A 19,337-nucleotide genomic window follows, 5' to 3' on the forward strand; every position below is an offset into this window, starting at 1 on the left:
ACAAAATACCTCTGGTGAATGATACCACAAACTGTAATAATGTTCTTGATTATATTTGATTTTAAGAAAAAGTAAATTTGCCTAAAATCGCAATGTGCCTCCCTCTTCTGCTACTTACTCCAGTCAGTGTGTTGCTCTAAGAGCAGTTTAGTGCACATGAACCACTCTATTGACCCTGAGTGTGACAGGTGTCAATCTGTTTCAGCCACTCATCCATATGTTCTGGACCTGCCCTGCCCTGCCTTATCTTATCTTTATGTACTTACCAATTTTGTATTGCTTGGTTAACATAGTAGGATTGCATTTATGTGAACTGTACTCAATGTTTTTCTTTCCTTTTCTTGTTATGTATTTTTTAAATAATAATAAAAAAAAGTTTTTTTTCCTCTATTGTCACTTTTTTCCTGTCTTTCCCCTTTTGTAATGTATCTTAAAAACTATAAATCATAAAAAAAGAAAAAACCTGCAAAGTGCATAAGATTTTAAGTCTTATTTTCAGAATGCACGTGTTTCTTATCAAACTGGCACATATTTTTTCGTCTCAAGTATAAAATTTAGTGAGGTTTATTGTTAAAAGACAAAAACTGCCAATAGGATAACTGTAATTACTAAAATAGATATATACAGTAATATTATCTTGCACAATTTTGCTTTATAAAGTAGTAAATAAATCTTATTTTAAGAATGTTTAGATATCTTTTATTGCAAACCAAGACTGAATTAGACAAAAATCCAGAAAATGTATTTTTCCAGTGAACAGATTTGGTTTACCCCAAGGTTCCATAATAGGTCCTGTAATCTTCATCAGTGATGAGCTTGAGTGAAGTGGAATTATGTTTTTAATATGGAAAAAAATTAAATCCCAAACACAGTTGAGCTGCAAGTAGGCTTTCAAGGTACACACAGCTGTCACCGTCTCCAGACAGTTTACCAAAAGACAAATTGAGTGGCATGTATCTCGCTCTCTATCACATTCTTTCACAGCACTAGAAACTCCTTGTCTGGATAAGTGCTAACTGCACTCACAAGTGTGGACAAGCCAGAATTCCCTAAATGAACCTTACGTTAATTTAACCATCAGTTTTACTCACCTGTTGGGTCTCGTGAGTGATGCCCCCACCCCTGAGTCCCTCCTCTCGCTCATTCCTCCTTCTCCTTCATTCACAGAGTTTCCTGGACTATCATAATCGCTCACTGTCGTCCCGACATCCGACATAGATTGCTCATCATCGTTCAGACTGCTGGGTAAAGTTGTGTCCGTCGTGGATTCTGTCTCCACATTCGATTGGTCTTGTGGTTGAATGCCGAGCGAGCGCGACCATTCATCGATGTTGTGCTGTAGCCCATGTACATGCTGTAGAATGTCATCCAGATGCTGGAAGGCTTTCTCTTTTCCACGGTCAAAAATGTCACATGGACTGCCTGGTGTCTCTGGAACATTGTCGTAAATGCTTCCAACTGAGCTCATAGAGTTCCTCCTTCTCCCAAAACCTGAGAGAAAGTCTTGCGACCCACTGCGACTAACGCTTCCATCCACGGACAGGTCTCCATCTTCTCCTGCCCAGTCAGTATGGTCAGGACTTTGAGAAACAGAGAACGGACAGAGACTTTCAACTGAGAGAGACTTGGGGAAAGTTCCAGGCTTGTGGTCAAAGGGGAGGTGGACCACACGATCCTCTTTCCTCTGACGGTTGATTTGATTGGTTAACTTGGGCATCTCCCAAGTTAACTGGTAGTCTTCCAGGTAAAGGCATTCTCTGTGAGGCTTGTGCAGAGTGTGTTTCTGGCTAACGTTACTGCGGCATATTGTATGTGACCTCCATGCCACATCTTTGGCAATTCTGCACTTATTTGTGGTTTGACCAGGTAAACTTGCGTTGGATGTACAGTGCAGACCAGAGGGTGGCTGGTGTTGAATTACCTTTGAAATGCTCTTTGGAACTGTCTCTCTCTCACAATCCCGCTTCTTTACTGATTCCTTCCTCCGTAAAAAAGATCTAGAAGGACGCTTCGGCTTCTCTCTTATGGACGGCAAAGATGATGATGATCCGGTGTCGTCGTTTTCATCTTGGCCTGTTGAGACGCAAACTAACGATGCTCCTTCACCCACTGTGACGTCACTAAAAGCTGCAACCTCTGGAGAAGTTGTTTCCCGGGCACTGTCTAAGCTCAAGCTGCTAGCACTGAGGTCGGAGGTCAATGAAGTGACTTCTAGGAGACTAATGTCACTCAGCACGCTATCGCTACTGCCTGAGGGTCGTAAGGTCGAGGCCCAGTTGCCAGGGGGGACAGGGGACGGTGAGAGAGTGTGGAGACGGGACCAAGTTTTACTCTCACGCTGAAATGCCCAGCGGGAGCTAAGGGCGCATGCGTCATCCTCCTCTGAGTCCTCACTCTGCTGACAGTAGCACACAAACACGCACACTTAGATAATGAAAAGCTTTCTCCATTTTTGAAAGTATTAAGGAGAAAATTGGCTAACCAATAGAACCAGAATTCACTCTACTAAAAATAGCAAAAACACAAGGGCATAGATGAGTTTTAAAAGGATTGTTAAAATTAAGTTTAAAAGCTACTATCTAGTGGAAGTCAAAGCTAATGAAAAGAGACAAGCAAAGAGCAGTTGTCTGCAAACTATCAGATCACATAATTGAATTAGAAGTGGATGGTATGTTTGTTTGTTTACCTGTTTACACTGGAAATGAACCTCTAAGCTCATCGCAGCACATTTGTTCAGGGTTATTAGCCTCCTAAACACACACACACACACACACACACACACACACACACACACACACACACACACACACACACACACACACACACACACACACACACACACACACACACACACACACACACACACACACACACACACACACACACACACACACACACACACACACACACACACACACACACACACACACACACACAGACACAAGGAAGAGCATATCTGAGTGCTGTAGAATTTAAATTCACATGAAATTTGCTTGTATATTCTTGGTTGGTGGGGCGGGTTGGCATAGCGGTAGGCTGAATTTTTAAACATGAAAATAACCTTTCAGAATTTGGTTACAAAATACAAAACTTCACAAATATCGACATCGGAGAAAAGTCAGTTTTTGTAAAACATATGCCAAGTGAATAAATGCGCAGTGTCACAAAACCAAAAACCCTCCCCCTTGTTGAAATTAATTCACAGGTGGTGATCTGGTATAGTAAAATCAGGTGTAAATGGAGTCTCCCTTTAATGATGAAAATTATTCATTTTATACGTGGTATTTAACAAAAAATATTTTGCTTTCATATTGCAAACCATTCACTAGTTTTGTATTAGCTGCTCAGTACATCACACATTTAAAATGATTAAAAATAAAATTCAAATGATGTGCAAAATCATTCATTTTCATTGACTACAGACTTGCTTTCTGATCATTGATCTCTATATATAGATTACAGATATGTATGAAATTATCTATATTATAGATCTGTTTCCACCATGTTTCACATTGGCACACCCCTTACAACATAATTTGACAACTCATGTATTATCAAGAACTCGAGACTTTCACACTAGTAAATATGACTTCTCTTGGTCATTCAATGTTTGGAAATCATAATTGCATAAATACCAACCTCATTTAAAAGGCACGTTAATATCAGGTGTTAATGGGGCCAGTGTGTCCTTGAGCGAGACATTTAACCTCCGTTCACCTCAAGGGGACTATCCCTTTAATTGGTGTACTATTATTCACATTGCATAAAATTGCCAGCTAAATTACAGCTTATTTTAAGTACATACTATATGTTCTTGTGGTTAAGACTAAATTACAAAGTAAAAGAGTGATGCAAATATGGACACTATTTAGCTTAATTTGTTATTATTCTGTCAGCAATTTATCCAAGCCACAAAGTTAATTCAGTGAGTGTGTTTGTGTGTGTTTTTCTTGATGTTGACCGAGCCCTGATGATGCTCCCAGATCAACTGCATTAATGCCACACTTGACAGAGTGATCTATAAGCCCATGTCTCTTTTCTAGAATGGTTTGAACTTGACACCACTCTCCCCCCATCTGTGCCCGATCAGCTCTAACATGACAGAACTTTTGTTAGAGGTAGAGAGGCATTCATCACCATGTCATTATCTGATTATCATTCAGTTTACAGTCGATGTGAGTGGCCTTGAAAGCACGCAAGTAAGCGATGCGTTCATGAGCATTTGGTCCTCTCAGTTAATTAGTGCATTCAATTTACGCTGTGAGATCTCATTCTGCCTGTGTGTATATGTAAGAAGATGAATTATTATCGCGTATATGAATGTCACCTCATGATTTAGCTGTGAAAATCATCAGAGTTGAAGTACAAACACTGTGAGAGACAGAGAAATATAGCCCAAAACAGCCGGTATGAACATGTAGAAGCATAAATGACCATTCATTTTGACTGATGGAGTCAATTCGCACCAATGCTCACAGTAGTAGCATGTATAGGCACACCATAGTGTTTGGCGCCAGTGGCCACAGGATTTCTTTTGGACATAATGCTATTTTTGCATGACAGACCAAAACTAATCCTAGAAAACACAAACACACAAGAGGAGAGTGTGTTCGCTGTGGCATTTGAGATACAGATAACAAAAGAGTGTGTGAGTTTGTGCACATCAATATATTAAACTAATTACTCTGTGAATAATAATAATGAGTAAGAAGACAATAAGAATAAAGAGCGTTAACAATAGGCTAGCAAGGCGCTCGCAAGCACACAAACATTCACAAAGAGTTTCAGCTGTGTGCATCGTTAGATTAGATTTTTGCTGGTGTGCTTGTCTGCTTTTTCTTTCTTTTTCGAAGGAATTAAAAAATTATGATTATTCAGAATAGGGACCAAACCTGAAACTCCATAATGGGAAATAGATAAAACATGTGAGATTGTGTCTTTCAGATTTTGTTTTCAGCTCAAGCATAAATACATGGTACTAGCAACACCAAGGTCATGGGTTCGATTCCCAGAGAATGTGAGAGCTCATAAAATGTACAACTTCAATGCAATCTTAATGCACCTGCAGAATGTATAAATGTAAATTTGAACTTTGGTCATCTTACAAAACAGCAGGGCGGCACTAGACCATCCAAATTCAAAAACATTCAAATGTCGTCCTTCCTTCCTTTAAGGCTTTTTAAAGACTGTTTTAAGAGAGACAGAAGAGAGAGAACAGAAAATTATTCGGGGCAAATAACTATAATAAATGCATACTTCTCCCTATAGACCTGATTTTTAATCTTGAAAAATAAATAAATAAAACATATTGGTTATTTTTGTCTTTTAGTAGCAATCTTGTTTTAAGCTCTGGTTAATTTATGACGCTGATCTTTTAAATCAACACAATCACAATGTAACACTAACCACTAGGCTATGGCTCCAACCTAAATGTCTTCGTTCACTTACAGTCACTGCCTCAGCAGTATAGACATTTAGTCAAGGAAAATGCCCTGCAAAAATACACTTGCACTACCAGATGAATAAGGCTCATAGCGGTTTCCAGTAAACAGCTGACTGATAGCATGAAATTTCACCTCTGCATTTTTGATGAACTAGACTGCCAAGTATACCTCATCTTAAAGCTATTTGCTAACATGGCCACACTGACATATTCACTCAAGTAGCAAGACAGGCTCTGCATGGAGCAAAGTCACAGAGACACAGTCAGGGATTTTTAAGTGCACTAGTGACCTGCTGGTGCTGAAACATGAACAGATGAGCTCATCTTGTCACTAATGCAAGAGGGTCATTGAGTGTGTGACAGCCAGAATACATTCAATACAACAATACAACAATTGATTCTGCAAAAGGAGATTGATTTTTATAATGCTGTTGCAAGAGTGAACACCTTAACCAGGAACTTTGAATCAACATAACATACTAATACAAAGTAAGCACACTAGGGGTTGTGGGTTATACCAGTACTAAAGCAAGGTGCTTTACACTGTCACAATGTTTCTAAAATTTGAGACTTTAAGACCTGCATAAATAAAATTAGGACTGTATGTCCATACAGAACAAACATATACAATATCAAAATAAATCATGTATCTCAGATGCTTTTACTTCATTAAACAGACTGGGGCATATATTCAATTGCAAAACAGGTTAACTGCAAGCTTAAAATACTCAAGACATGTTATATTCAATATGTACTGATACATCAATACATACTAAACTTAGGTCAAGAGATACCAGATTTTACATGATACTGTGTTTAAAGAAAGACAATTAACAGGTTATTGTAACAATATAGTATAGGATATAGTCAAATCTATATATTGAATGTGTAAAATAATGGTCTTAGCCTCTCCTTTTTGTGGCAGGGCAACCCAGACAGAAGCTACAAGAGTTTGCATTAAATGAAATTATACAGCATAACCAAAATACCAATCATATCTAGGGGGAAAAAAGTATAATGCGGGACTTACAAACAAGCCTGAAATACACCTTGATATTTTGAAATGTCTTACCTTACTACCAGCTGCACATTCAAAAAGATGGTTATAAGAGTGCATATTTTATCTCCACATACAATATATTACAATAAAGTCCATAAAGTAAACATGGTCATAATTCATCGATAGGAGATCATGAACAATAGGTTGTCACAAATGTGTGCTAATCTAATCGGTGACTGTAAACTGCTCCGAAACCGCACGACTCTAGAATGTGCAACAGCAGCACATACTGAATTTGAAATATGCAGCGCTCGTAAGTATTTAATTAAATCATCACCTTTTGAAGTTTAATAATCACATTTGGTTGTATTGGAATTACCCTTTTTCTGTCCTTAAATTTAACTTAAAATTATAATTAAGACTTTTATCATACCATTAAAGATATTTATGACTTTTTATGACTTTAAAACAACTGAACAAACTGAATTTAAAACATTTTAAGATGAAGAACCCTGCACCGTAATGGGTATGATACTTATAAAGTGTATACCCTGAATGTAAGTCGCTCTGGATAAAAGTATTAGGGCTGGGCGATATGTCAAAAATATCTTATCGATAATCGCCTTAAAAATACCGTGATATCCGATAATATCGTCTACCTAAGCCTAGGCATGGTCCGATTACCGGTTTCGAGGTATACCGCAATTTGAAAATTTCACGGTTTCAAAACCGCTAATATTTTCCGTTATACCGTTCCTGTGGTATGCGCTGTTTTTCATGTCTCCTCAAAGACTGAAAGTGTAGGAATCCCTCAGGTTGAGTGCAGTGTAGAGAGTAACATGACCCTGCTCCTCCTGTTGGTGCGAGCGAGCGGTCAGTCACGTGTGTGTAGGATGGGCAAATTTAAGGAGCTTCCCCTGGAACTTACGTGAATGGCAACCGCCCATTTTTGTCTTATTGCAAGCAACTCGTCTCTGTTCTGGACTTGCACAAACTGCGTTGCAATGCAGTCGTTTTCCAAAATGTCATTTATGTGAAAATACCAAGGAAACACTGTATCTGGTGTTTGAGAAGTGCCTCCTGCCGTCAGAGAGTGAATATGCGTCTCATTCAGAGCATCTAGCTGCTGTTTGTTTCGTTCAGGCATGTAGTATAATTTCACAAAACTAGTCAGAACATTCTGTTTTTGCTTCAAATCAAATTATGTATATGAAATGATATAACTAAATGATATAAATTATATGTATATGAATTATATAACTAAAATTAAATAACCTACCGGCCCATGCCTACCTAAGACCCAACTCCACCACGCCCCGCCCCCGCCGAGACAACATTGCCGACATGCACCATAAACACACACCATGTTCAGTTTGGTCGAACCCGATTTTAGGTTCATCATGGTGAAGTTGGACTTTCTGGCGGTGATTGTAAGAATGATAAATGCATGCTGATGTCATATAGTAATTTCTTGAATAAAATATGCCTGTTTTCTGATGTTTCTCTTTCTTTTTGATATTTATCATGTATGACTAAAATCATGCAGGGATTAAAAACTAATTCTGAGCAAAAACGTTAAGGTTTTTTTTCTTTATTTTCTGGTAGCCTACTAGTTCGGAGGTCTCTTTTGGCCCATTTTTTAACTAAATAAAAATAACTGCTCTATTTATTTAGAAGCAGGGGTAATTTAAATTAAATTTTTGTATTGTAATTTTTATAATTTTTATTTTATTAATCAAAATACAACGCCCACAATATAATATTCAGTGTTGGGCTGCCGAAACTCCAAACGCATGCATGTTGAGGGGCGAGCTGAGAAGCCTAAAGTCTTCATCCGTTTGCAACAAAACTTTATAGTTTTGTTGCAAATGAATTAAGAATGTATAATGCTATATCTCAGCTTAATAAAACATAATTATACTGTATACACTGTTAAAAGAAATCTGTAAAAATATTGCACTGAAATGTGCGCTGAAGGAATTTGCGTATTTTAATTAAAACTGTCATGTCAAAATACAATGCCCACAATATAATATTCAGTGTTGGGCTGCCGAAACTCCAAACGCATGCATGTTGAGGGGCGAGCTGAGAAGCCTAAAGTCTTCATCCGTTTGCAACAAAACTTTATAGTTTTGTTGCAAATGAATTAAGAATGTATAATGCTATATCTCAGCTTAATAAAACATAATTATACTGTATACACTGTTAAAAGAAATCTGTAAAAATATTGCACTGAAATGTGCGCTGAAGGAATTTGCGTATTTTAATTAAAACTGTCATGTTTGTGGTTTTTAATCATTATACAGTCTGTTTAGTCAGTCAGCGCTGAACAACAGGCAAATAAAATATAAACTGAGGTTACAAAAGTGATTCAGTCAAGATCACTGAGGGATTTTCTTTTCTTTTGATCTTTGATTAACATTACAATGACTAGCGGCAGCGGCTGCTGTCAATGCACGGATCCAATACACCCTTGTTTTCTTTCTCCACTTAAGACATAACTGATTGTATTTATGGGGTATTTTAATATAATTCTGTAACCGATTGTATTTATGGGATATTTTGATATAATTTTGTTTATATGTCTATTCGAATGTGTAAGAATGCGAGAAAGTGAGCTCAGTCCAGTGTTCGCGTAGAGGCGGCTTTTGTGAGTGCGCTTTGTGTGTGTGTGTGTGTGTGTGTGTGTGTGTGTGTATGCGCAGCACAGAAAACAGCGCACGAGTGCAGAAGTGAGTTCTATTTCGTCTTCTTGCTGTTGAATCTTTTGAAATCACAATAAATGCGCATACAGGAATCGAGAAGCAGAATTGAAATTTAATTTTATAACAAGTAATTTGATTCCTGATCTTACGCATCTGATCTAATTTCCGAATGTGGAATAGCTTTTCGATTCCCAACCCTCCTACTAAATTATTTTATTCTTGCATGCAAAAAGACCTGTATGGTGACTATGGGGCTATGTAAAATATTTTTTGCAACTTAGGTTTATCATTTGTCATTTTTTCCGAAAATGTCGATAATCGTCTGTTACCTGACTGTTGACATCGACATCGCGATACTTATGAGACATCGTCGATAAACGATAATATTGTCATATTGCCCAGCCCTAAATAGTATCTACCAAATATAACATCTTTTCCCACACTCATATACGTAACAGATGTTTTTGCAGCTGTCATTTAATGGTGTTCTCATATATTACATTTTACATTAAAATGACAACATGATTATGAAATTAATTAGAATTATGGAAGTTGAATTATTTAATCAATTAAATGTCCTAGTTTCTTTCATCAAGTGCCTGAGGCTGTTTATTAGTATAGGATATCAGTTTAGTACTGTCGCATTGAATCCAAAATTTTGGAAACAATCCAGCCCTTGGAGGCACACAAATATAGCTTCATGTTCTTCACAGCTTTAAATATAGATAACTATGGACATGCGATGCGTATAATTTAGAGTTCTAGTATTTCAGATTCAGCTATGTGTGTGTGTGTTTCAGTTCTCTTAATTCATCAAGCCACCCTGATGTTTTTTATCAGTAGCTAGCAGCCAAGCATACAGTGTGTAACTAGCCACTGTGGGACAAATGGTATATTCAATCTCCATTTCTCTCTTCTTCTATCACCTTAGGACTGGTGACACCAGTTGCACCCTGCGAAATATAATTTGCCCCTCTCTGTTTATTCCTTATCTTTTAGAAAAGGCCATTCACTCCAATGTGACTTCTGCAGGTGTGACCAGTCACTTAATCACTTATTCCATATTGAAGGGTGAAAAGAAAAAGAATAAAGCTGAGAATAAAAAATAAATATACAGAACAATGAAGCAAAGCAAGGCCTGCTGACACAAATGGCCCATCGCCATGGTGACTGGAGATAATGAAAATGACGGATACTCCCTCATGACATGTGACTCATATTATTAAACGCATGTCATAAACACATTATTATAAGTATACTTTATGAAATTTTATCATGTGTTATTCCACCGTGATGAATGCCATAGTGCAGTCAGGTATAGAGGGAGTGAATCACAGACCAGAATGAATTTTTGTACATGATGGAATATTTTTAAAGCACCGTAATTAATATGTAAGTGAAAACGCAATGGTTTCTCACCTGCATAATGCCTTGAGAGAGTCGTGATCCAGAAACTCATGGTCTCTCCTCACAGCAGAGATCTCAATGGGGAACAGAGAGGCTGAAGGCACACAGGAAACGCCACAATTAATTAATTCATTCAACTTTATAATAGGGGTAATTAAAACCTACAGAGACCAAATGTAACATTTAATCCAGTGGTCAGGAAAAGGGAGAAAGAGAAAAAGAGGAAGGAAGATTAATCACACAAACATCACAGGACATGTCAACTTTAACCTTTACATGATGATGCAGACAAAATGTGTTTGCATGTGGTCATCATGAACATACACAAAATGAGAAAAGTTGTCTGACAGTATGTACAGAGACAAAACACTTATAACAAATAAACATTAGCATACATTTACATCTACATATATAAAATTGATATACATATGTTTCTTGTATATATTAAGTGTTGTTTAATTTGCTGACTAGTTACTTGATGCTGTAAGGTGTACTTGAGTGTTATGGAAGGCACTGATAAAATGACAATTATTATTACTATTATTATTATTATTACATTCAAACTGTTTGGTATCCTAAAAAACCAGTGTGAGTGTGAACTAAAAAAAGAGGTTTGAGTTCACTTTAAAGTCCAGGAAGTCAAAAAAGTCAATGCAAACCCTTAGAACCTACATTTTCTTTCAGGGTGACAGAGGTCCACCCCAAAATCTACACATATAATTATAGTTTTATGGTGAAAGTTTTTTGTTTGTTTGTTTTGTTTGTAGAGGACAATAGAGAGTAGACAGGAAAGTGGAGCGAGGGTGTGGCAGGATGAGATTGAGACGTAAAGGTAAAGGTCAAAGGATAATGTGTTTTGAGCACATGTACAACAAAAATATATTGCTACTCTCTAAAGCTTAGTTATTCAACAGGGTACTATGACCCCTTGGGGGTTTATGGTGGTATTACGGGGCTTTCGCCCGTTTTTGTTTGATCACTAATTTTGTGGTTAAGAAAAAAAAAATGAAAAAGTGTTAAAAGTACAATAAGTTACTTATACAGAAGCTAAAATTCAGCTAAAGTGCAGTCCGTAATTTTTTTTGTTTAAAAATTATCCAAAATCAATATTTGAGCAAGTACATAACCAGCCAGTGTTCAAAACTATCGCCTTACTTTAGCCAGATTCACAACGGTTAGCTTATAATAATGTTTTCTAATTTGAGTGGTACGGGTAGGTTTTCGCAGGAAATTCGAGCGGTAGCACGATTTATTGTAATGCTTTTTTCTTCAGTTGGTCAGAACAAACGTGGCAGACATGTTACTTGTTCAGATGACAATATCCGGTGAAAATTCTTATTTGGGTCATATATTCCAAGACGTGGGCTAGAATCTGTGATTACTAAGTATAGGATTCACATCGGTACGATGACTGACTGCCACACATACTCCGTCCTCAAAACATTAGATTAATTCGTGCTGGAGCCCTGCCAGAGTACAACTCATGCAAGGAAGATAATTCCGCAAGTAACTGCAATTCCAGGTTTTCAAACAGAGATGGCGACAAAGAGGCAAAATTTACGGACTGCAGCTTTAAGTAACATCAAAATATGACTTGACGTTTATGTAATGATTATTTTTAATGTTATTTAAATGTGCGTATTACAGATGCTCTGTCCATCTATCCACTAAGGGGTCTGAAAAAAAGAGAGAACACTGGGTGAAAGTTGAAGCACCTTGCTCTAAAAAGTGCATACACTGTGACGGCAGTCATGTCTTACGGGGTATCAATGATGTTCTTCAAAAACGAGCTAAAAACCATTATGTACTGACAAATAACCAGGGCAGCACTTTTTTTTTTAGATGGAACAGAGAGACAGAATGTGAGTGTAGTGTGTGTACACCTGTGTATTGTTTGTGTGTGTGTGTGTGTGTGTGTGTGTGTGTGTGTGTGTGTGTGAGAGAGAGAGAGCGAGGGGCAGGAGGTGTGTGTTTGATTGCGTCAACATTGCTGATGTGTCCCGTTTCCAGCTTTTGTTTCAACCTCCTTCCCCTCTGAGCTGCAGGTCCAACTAATGACAGTAGTGCAGGAAGATTGCCAGAAAGAATTCAGCTCACACCACAAGAACAAAAGAAAATCAACTTGCTGCCAAACAAAGTCACATTTAAGTCAAACTAGGCATTTCTACAGTATACAATACAGCATGACACATGAAGTGTCAGTATGAACATTAAAAGCTGCCATTTCTTTTGTTTATCCGAGAACAATAAGTTATTTGTCTCTTCCTCTCAAAATGTCTTGGTTATGAGTGTCCTTATGACAGGAGTTCAAGGAACACCAACGAGTTTACTTACTTACACACTGCCAAACACTTCACAAGTTTCTCTATTTTATACTCTGTTCGAGGGAAATATCCAATCAGTGCTGTTACTCAAATTCCAGACATGAATGAACAAATAACAAAAAATAGAGCATCCAGACCACTTTACCGCATTTAATGTTTTGTTTTCCTAAAAAATTCAAGCATATATGTAGAGATAGAATATAAAACAATCCCTTTTCTCTTTTGAAATGCAGTGACTTTTTGGGGGGGTGGGGGGTTTAGGGAAGCCCGACCAATCTGTTTGTTTATGCGGCAGTTTAGCCTTAAAACCCAAGTTGACAACAATTGTCCTCATTTATTTTCCCAATAAATCAATGTTTATTGCCATTCGGTTATTACACATGGGCCTATTTTCAACAGCTGCAAAGAGACAAGGAACAGACCAGCATCCCTGCTGTTTTAAAACACAGCACTGATTATTGAGTTTTTAATGGAGCCTCAGGGGATGATACAGAGATAAAAGTGGGAAACCGCTGACTGTGATGCTGAAACTGGACATCAACACACAGCAGAGATCACAGAATGCCTCAACACTGACCTATACCGATTCAGAGCAGTTATTCTGTGATCAGTTGATGGATCAAAGTCTTGCTTTTTTTTTAACGTCACATCTCCCTTTAAAGTTATTTTTATGCAAATGTCAAGAGGATGAATGAATCCAAGTTCGCTTTGATATATGTTGGTTTCAAAAAAATCCAATACAGGACCTACAGCGTGAACAGCGGGAATGTCTTGGGAACTGGCGTATTATTAATTCAGCACATCTCTGTTTCTGTCACAGCCAACGTGGGTCAGGGCACTGCCAGCTTAGTCTGTGAAATGCAGCAGGAAAATACACAACTCTGTCAGAGGAAGCCAAGCAGATGACAGGTGTTTGTCAGGATGCTTATATGAGACAAGTGAATGGAAGTGCTGCTGCATTCGGCTTTTAAATTTTTATCAGTGTGCAGGTGGCAGAATTGATAGTTATTTGTTTGAGAAACACAATTAATTAATTAGTTTGATTAGCTATTTAAAAAATAACATTAATATTAAAGGGTTAGTTCACCCAAAAATGAAAATTAGCCCATAAATTACTCACCCTCAAGTCATCCTAGGTGTATATGACTTTCTTCTTCTTTCTTCTTTAATATAACTGCGAATCCAGGAATCCAGAATCCAATTAAAAATGGTCTTTGATCTTTCAAGCTGTTTAATGCCACTCAGCGGGTGTTGCATGCATCAGTCCAAAAGTAGTTAAATAAAAAGTGCCCATCCATAATAAAAAAGTGTCTCACACGGCTCTGGGGGGGTGAACAAAGGCTTTAGCAAAGGAAAACCAGTCTCCTCTTGGCTTATATCGAAATCTTTACAATTCGACATTCTTCTTTACAAATCCTCGTTTTGTACTTCTAATAAGTGACCGTTGTTTTGTTTTAATCTCTCCGCTGCGCTTCCGCGTTCGTCACTTCTGAGAGGCGCATGCGCAAAGCCGACCTCCATACGTCATCCGCCCGGAACTGCTTCCGTTTACAACTGTCATATACACCTAGGATGACTTGAGGGTGAGTAATTTATGGGCTAATTTTCATTTTTGGGTGAACTAACCCTTTAACATATATTATATATTTGAAGCGGAAACGAAAAACCCATGTGCTACTGCAGGCAAAGTGTCCCTTCCAGACCACACTTACCAATAGCTTAGAATGAGAATAGAGCAGTTCAAGAACGTGTTCTTGCAAAATAGTGGCGCTAATCACAGTTCTCGAGACACATTTTTACTATTACTAGCAATGCTCTAATATTACAATTCTGGCTAATACAGATTAGCTGATAATTATTTTTGTTATTGTTAATAACTGATAAATGGCTAATATTAAAATTATGGTAAAAATAAATAAATAAAAAATAAATATAAATATAACCAAGAACTTCATTGTGATGTATGAAAAATGGATAATCATCTAGAGATTTGAAGATTACATTTAACATTGTTATTTAATTATAAAAAATTTAATTATGCTAATATCAGCTGATAATCAATATCAGCATGTAATTATAATGCATCCCAAGTTTCTGCATTTAACTTGATACTGCATTCTAAAAATGCAGCACTCCTGCTGATAGATGCAGAAAAACAGAATGATGCGATACAATAGCCTGTATGTACAGTAGATTTGTGTCTGTAGATGTTAGTCATTTAATTTTTGACAGGAATGAAAATGAGGCTGCGAGTGATAGAAGTACAGTGTGTTCAACGGATTGTACTGTTTAACAACATACTGTACCAATCGTTCAGCTGATGAAACATCCTTCCAAATGACTTTCAGTAAAACAAAAACTGTTTTAAAACAGCTTTGAAATGACATGTGATATAGGATCTTTATATAGCGCCTACCATTGTAAAGACCAGTTCTATTTCTCACAGTCTTGTTTTCATCCGTCATCCTGTTTTCATCTTTAATTAACATTTTAAATGCTCTCAGCATTGGAAGGCATAATTAGGAAGATGAAAAGTGATTAAGAAGATTAAGAGACATAAGAAACAACAGACCTGCCAGAACCCTGGCTCACTAATGAACACAGAGCCATAATTTCAACAACAAAAAAAACTATTTTCTATTATTAAGGGCTAGTAAAAACACTTTTATTTTTTTCGAGACATTTGTTCCTTATTTCATATTCATGAGCGTGAAGCCTACTGAGGTGTGATCTTAAAACAAAAATCAGATTTATCTGCATTCAGGTGCAGGTTCAGCCCTGCCAGTGAAATCGGAGTAGGCTAATATTAGAACTTGTTTGTGGATTCGTCATCGTCTGGGTCACACAGCATCACCGACATAATCCTGCAGGTACTATACGAGTAAAAACATCAGGAAGTAAAGAAACTTAATAGTGTGGACTTTTGAGACCAACACATCACTTCAAACAAAAAAAACTTAGTGTGATATGGTCTGCCAAGGTCTCAAATGAGTTTAAAAATAGCTAAAATAGAGTTTCTGGTTTTGTTTTTTTCACAGATTAAAAAAAAACAAATAATAAAAATGAAACACTTAAAGGGGTCCTATTATGCTTTTGCACTTTTTTAATTTTAGTCAGTGTGTAGTGTGTATGTTTGGGCATAAAAAAAGATCTAGAAAGTTACAAATCTCAAAATTCACTCCAAAGGGAGATATTTCGTTTTTAAAAAATCCCTTTTCAAGAACTACAACGAACGGCTCGTTTGGACTACAGCGTTTGTTTTCCGGGCTTTGTGATATCACAAAGCGGCCCATTAGAATATCATTAAAAATAATTCCCGCCTACAGAAATTCAAATGGTTGGGGTGTGGGGAGGGGCGAGGTTGTGGTTAGAACGCTTGGTTGAGTGAGTGCATCAGACGAGACGAGTTCTAGTACACCCCCAAAACAAAATCAAGACTTAGTAAAAGAGCATAATAGGACCCCTTTAATGAAATACTTTCAATGGATTGTATTGTATTGTATTGTTTAAAAACATACTGTACCAACTGTACTGTAAGTTTATTGTAAATTAATGTAACTTTACTGTAAGTTAATTTAAGCATCATATTATTAAGTACAGTATGAAAATTCGATTTTGGGATTTGCTAAAGATTGCATTTAAAAGTGTTATTAAAATATTAGCATTTTAAAAGATTTGATTTAAGTGAGTGTTAGATGATGGTCGGCAAAGGTAATCCAAATGTGAAATATCTAAATGTTTATATTGTGCATGCCTAGTGTCACAAAAATATCGTACAGCTTCAGAAGACTTGGAATATAGTTACATAAATCACTTTTATCACACTTTGTGCTTTTTTTTTGCCATTGTAGAACTTGACGGCACCTGTCCTCGTTCACTATCATTATATGGAAAATAGGTGACCAGGAAATTCTTTTATGTTCTGTGGAAGAAAGTAAGTCAGAGGGTTTGAACTGACATGAGGGTGAGTATGTGATGACAGAATTTTTCTGTGGGTGAATCTGCCAATTATTTTAAACTAAAATGAATTTCCCCCAGAATTATTTCTGTTTCTGTAACCTGTGAACTGAGCCAGCATGAGCTTTCCAGATTTGTTAAACATCAGTGTATGTGAAATGGCACAAATCAATCTCTGGGTGAGGGAAGCAGGCTAGCAGGACTAAAACAAGCTCTGAATATCTGAAACACCTGTGTTGGTTGCTTCAGAGCAGTGCTGTGGAACTCCTACTGGTTCAGCATGGCTTTACACTCACAACCCAAAAGGGATCTGAACCAAAAGCCGTCTGGTTTCGCATGTATTTCCCCAATCACTAAGCCTGAAACAAAATAATACTGAAGCTTTCTGCAGTGAATCGCTTCCATCCATTCAGTCATGGACATGAACAGAGACAAAGCGGGAGGGAGCATCTCTGCACCTTTCTAAAGGAACGAAATAGAGGGAAACCGAAATAGAAAAGAAAATAGTAAAATAACACTGAGTCACACAAAGGAGCAGAGCTAAGGGGCAAATGAAAGAGACAGATAATAGTGTGGAAATGGAGGGATGAGTGGACTTTTGTGGGATGAGATCTGGATTACCTTCATAGAGCTGAGCATACTGAGGAAACCCCGCTGCTCTGAGCCAGTCACAGGCCTCCTTCGCCTCCAGCTCTGAGAGAGAAAAAGAGTGAAATCAGTACGATAATATACTCTTTCAGTAGGGTTGATTCAAGAAAATGAAGGGAAATGAAGAAAATTACAAAATGAAGGAAAAAGACGTTAGCATGAATAAATACAAAAAGGACAAGCCCCCATTTTGTTACGACCTGTGGCTCCAAAATGAACTTAAAACAATCTTCACATAAACCCATTATAATAAATGTCATATTTAGCTACCTGTGCCCTTCAGCAAGTAGGAAATATACAGAAATTGAATAAAGTTATCAAACACTAAATTCTAAATTAAATATAGATGAATCCTTAAGACTGCAAAAGTTATTGATTTCCTCTTTTTTCTTTTGTTCTTTGATTAACAGACATCACAACAGCTGGGCTACAGTAGTTTACAAAGTAACTACAATGTAAACTACTGTTTACTCGCATTAATTGACTGACTTGACAGCCAGACCTCAAGCAAACACAAAACAAACTAAAGCGACTGGCCCTGAGAAAATCAATCCTGACATTAAAGTATCTCATCAGCCTCCATCTGGACACAATCCACCAAATCGGAGATGCAATGAAACAGATCCCATTATATCATCTCATTAAAAACATGATTTAAAGCTGTCAGAAGCAGCATTTCTACAGAGGAATTAAAATACAAGAGAAGGAGATAGTCAGAGAGAAAATGGGAGATTCCTCATGTCATTAATATTCCAGTAGTGATCTCTATCATTAGGTTTGCCAGGGCACAAGAGAAATTACGCACTTCATGTTTTAGGAGCCAATGAAAGCTCTTTGATTTTGTTGGTGTCTGACTGACAGAACAAATCAGTTTACAAAGCACTAGTAAACACACTAAATATTCTCCTATATCAGGAAATTGCCTAGAAAGTATTGAGGTACAGTTCGATGTACATTTTGGGTAGGAGCGAAGGAGTTTTTTAATTGAATATAGTGATTTGGAATTGGATAGCAAAAAATGGGGATTTATTTTGCTGAAACAAATAAGCCCAACAGAATGTAAAATATATATGAGTGGTACATCAGAATATGCATTTGATGAAACCGTAATTAACTGAGATTGTGTCCTCTAAATGTCAAAAACATTTTTCTCTTTGTGCAGCACAAATAACAATGTGATAATTTCCCAAGCAGGCCACATTAGCATAAAAATTCTGAGCATTAACCATTAACATCTGGGAAACTATCAAATCCATACATGCATTGACTAGCTAGCCAATGACAATGCTGTGTGAGGTAAGACACAGGAAACCAACATTTTTCAACAGAATAACCCTGTCAATCAAAACAGTAGCTTTGGCACGAATTTGACGTTATGACTATAAACATGAAAAAGCAATAATTTATAGGCGTTAAATGCATGTGAGCCAAATCCAAAACAATCATAGAGAGCTTGCAAATGTTGTCAGTAACAGTCTTTGTATTCATAAGCAGGCTGAGCTGATATGGCTGTCAGGGTGAGTTGGGCTCTGAAACTCTGGCCTATTTATAAAGGCAGGCTGCTGAAAGCCCTTAAAGATGATCTCTGGCACACCGGAACAGAAATGACATTCTAATACAAATTATATCACACAAACAGCCTTTAGAACTCAAATGCATATTTAAATATGCATTTAAGTGTTAACTGTCTAATGAACATTCAACCCATTAATAGGCTAGTGATTTAGAATATGTAAGATTAACATATAATTTTACATATTTATATAAATAATTTTCTATCACACATACATATACATATACATACATACATACATACATACATATATATATATATATATATATATATATATATA

The 19,337-nt window shown here is 37.0% G+C and overlaps 1 protein-coding gene across 1 annotated transcript in view; it reads right to left on the reverse strand.

Moving 5' to 3' along the window:
* LOC107655888 (stAR-related lipid transfer protein 13-like) overlaps nucleotides 1-19,337 on the reverse strand; it is a 59,244-nt gene that overhangs the window by 7,251 nt on the left and 32,656 nt on the right. The window contains exons 3-6 of the mRNA XM_016443500.1: nucleotides 17,458-17,529; nucleotides 10,568-10,649; nucleotides 2,687-2,750; nucleotides 1,092-2,398 (exon numbers count right to left, since the gene is read on the reverse strand). Coding sequence (XP_016298986.1) covers nucleotides 1,092-2,398; nucleotides 2,687-2,750; nucleotides 10,568-10,649; nucleotides 17,458-17,529 — 1,525 coding nt within the window. The remainder of the gene's footprint in view (nucleotides 1-1,091; nucleotides 2,399-2,686; nucleotides 2,751-10,567; nucleotides 10,650-17,457; nucleotides 17,530-19,337) is intronic.

Source organism: Sinocyclocheilus anshuiensis, unplaced genomic scaffold (assembly GCF_001515605.1).
Source record: "Sinocyclocheilus anshuiensis isolate Anshui unplaced genomic scaffold, SAMN03320099.WGS_v1.1 scaffold860, whole genome shotgun sequence".
Lineage (NCBI taxonomy): Eukaryota > Metazoa > Chordata > Actinopteri > Cypriniformes > Cyprinidae > Sinocyclocheilus > Sinocyclocheilus anshuiensis.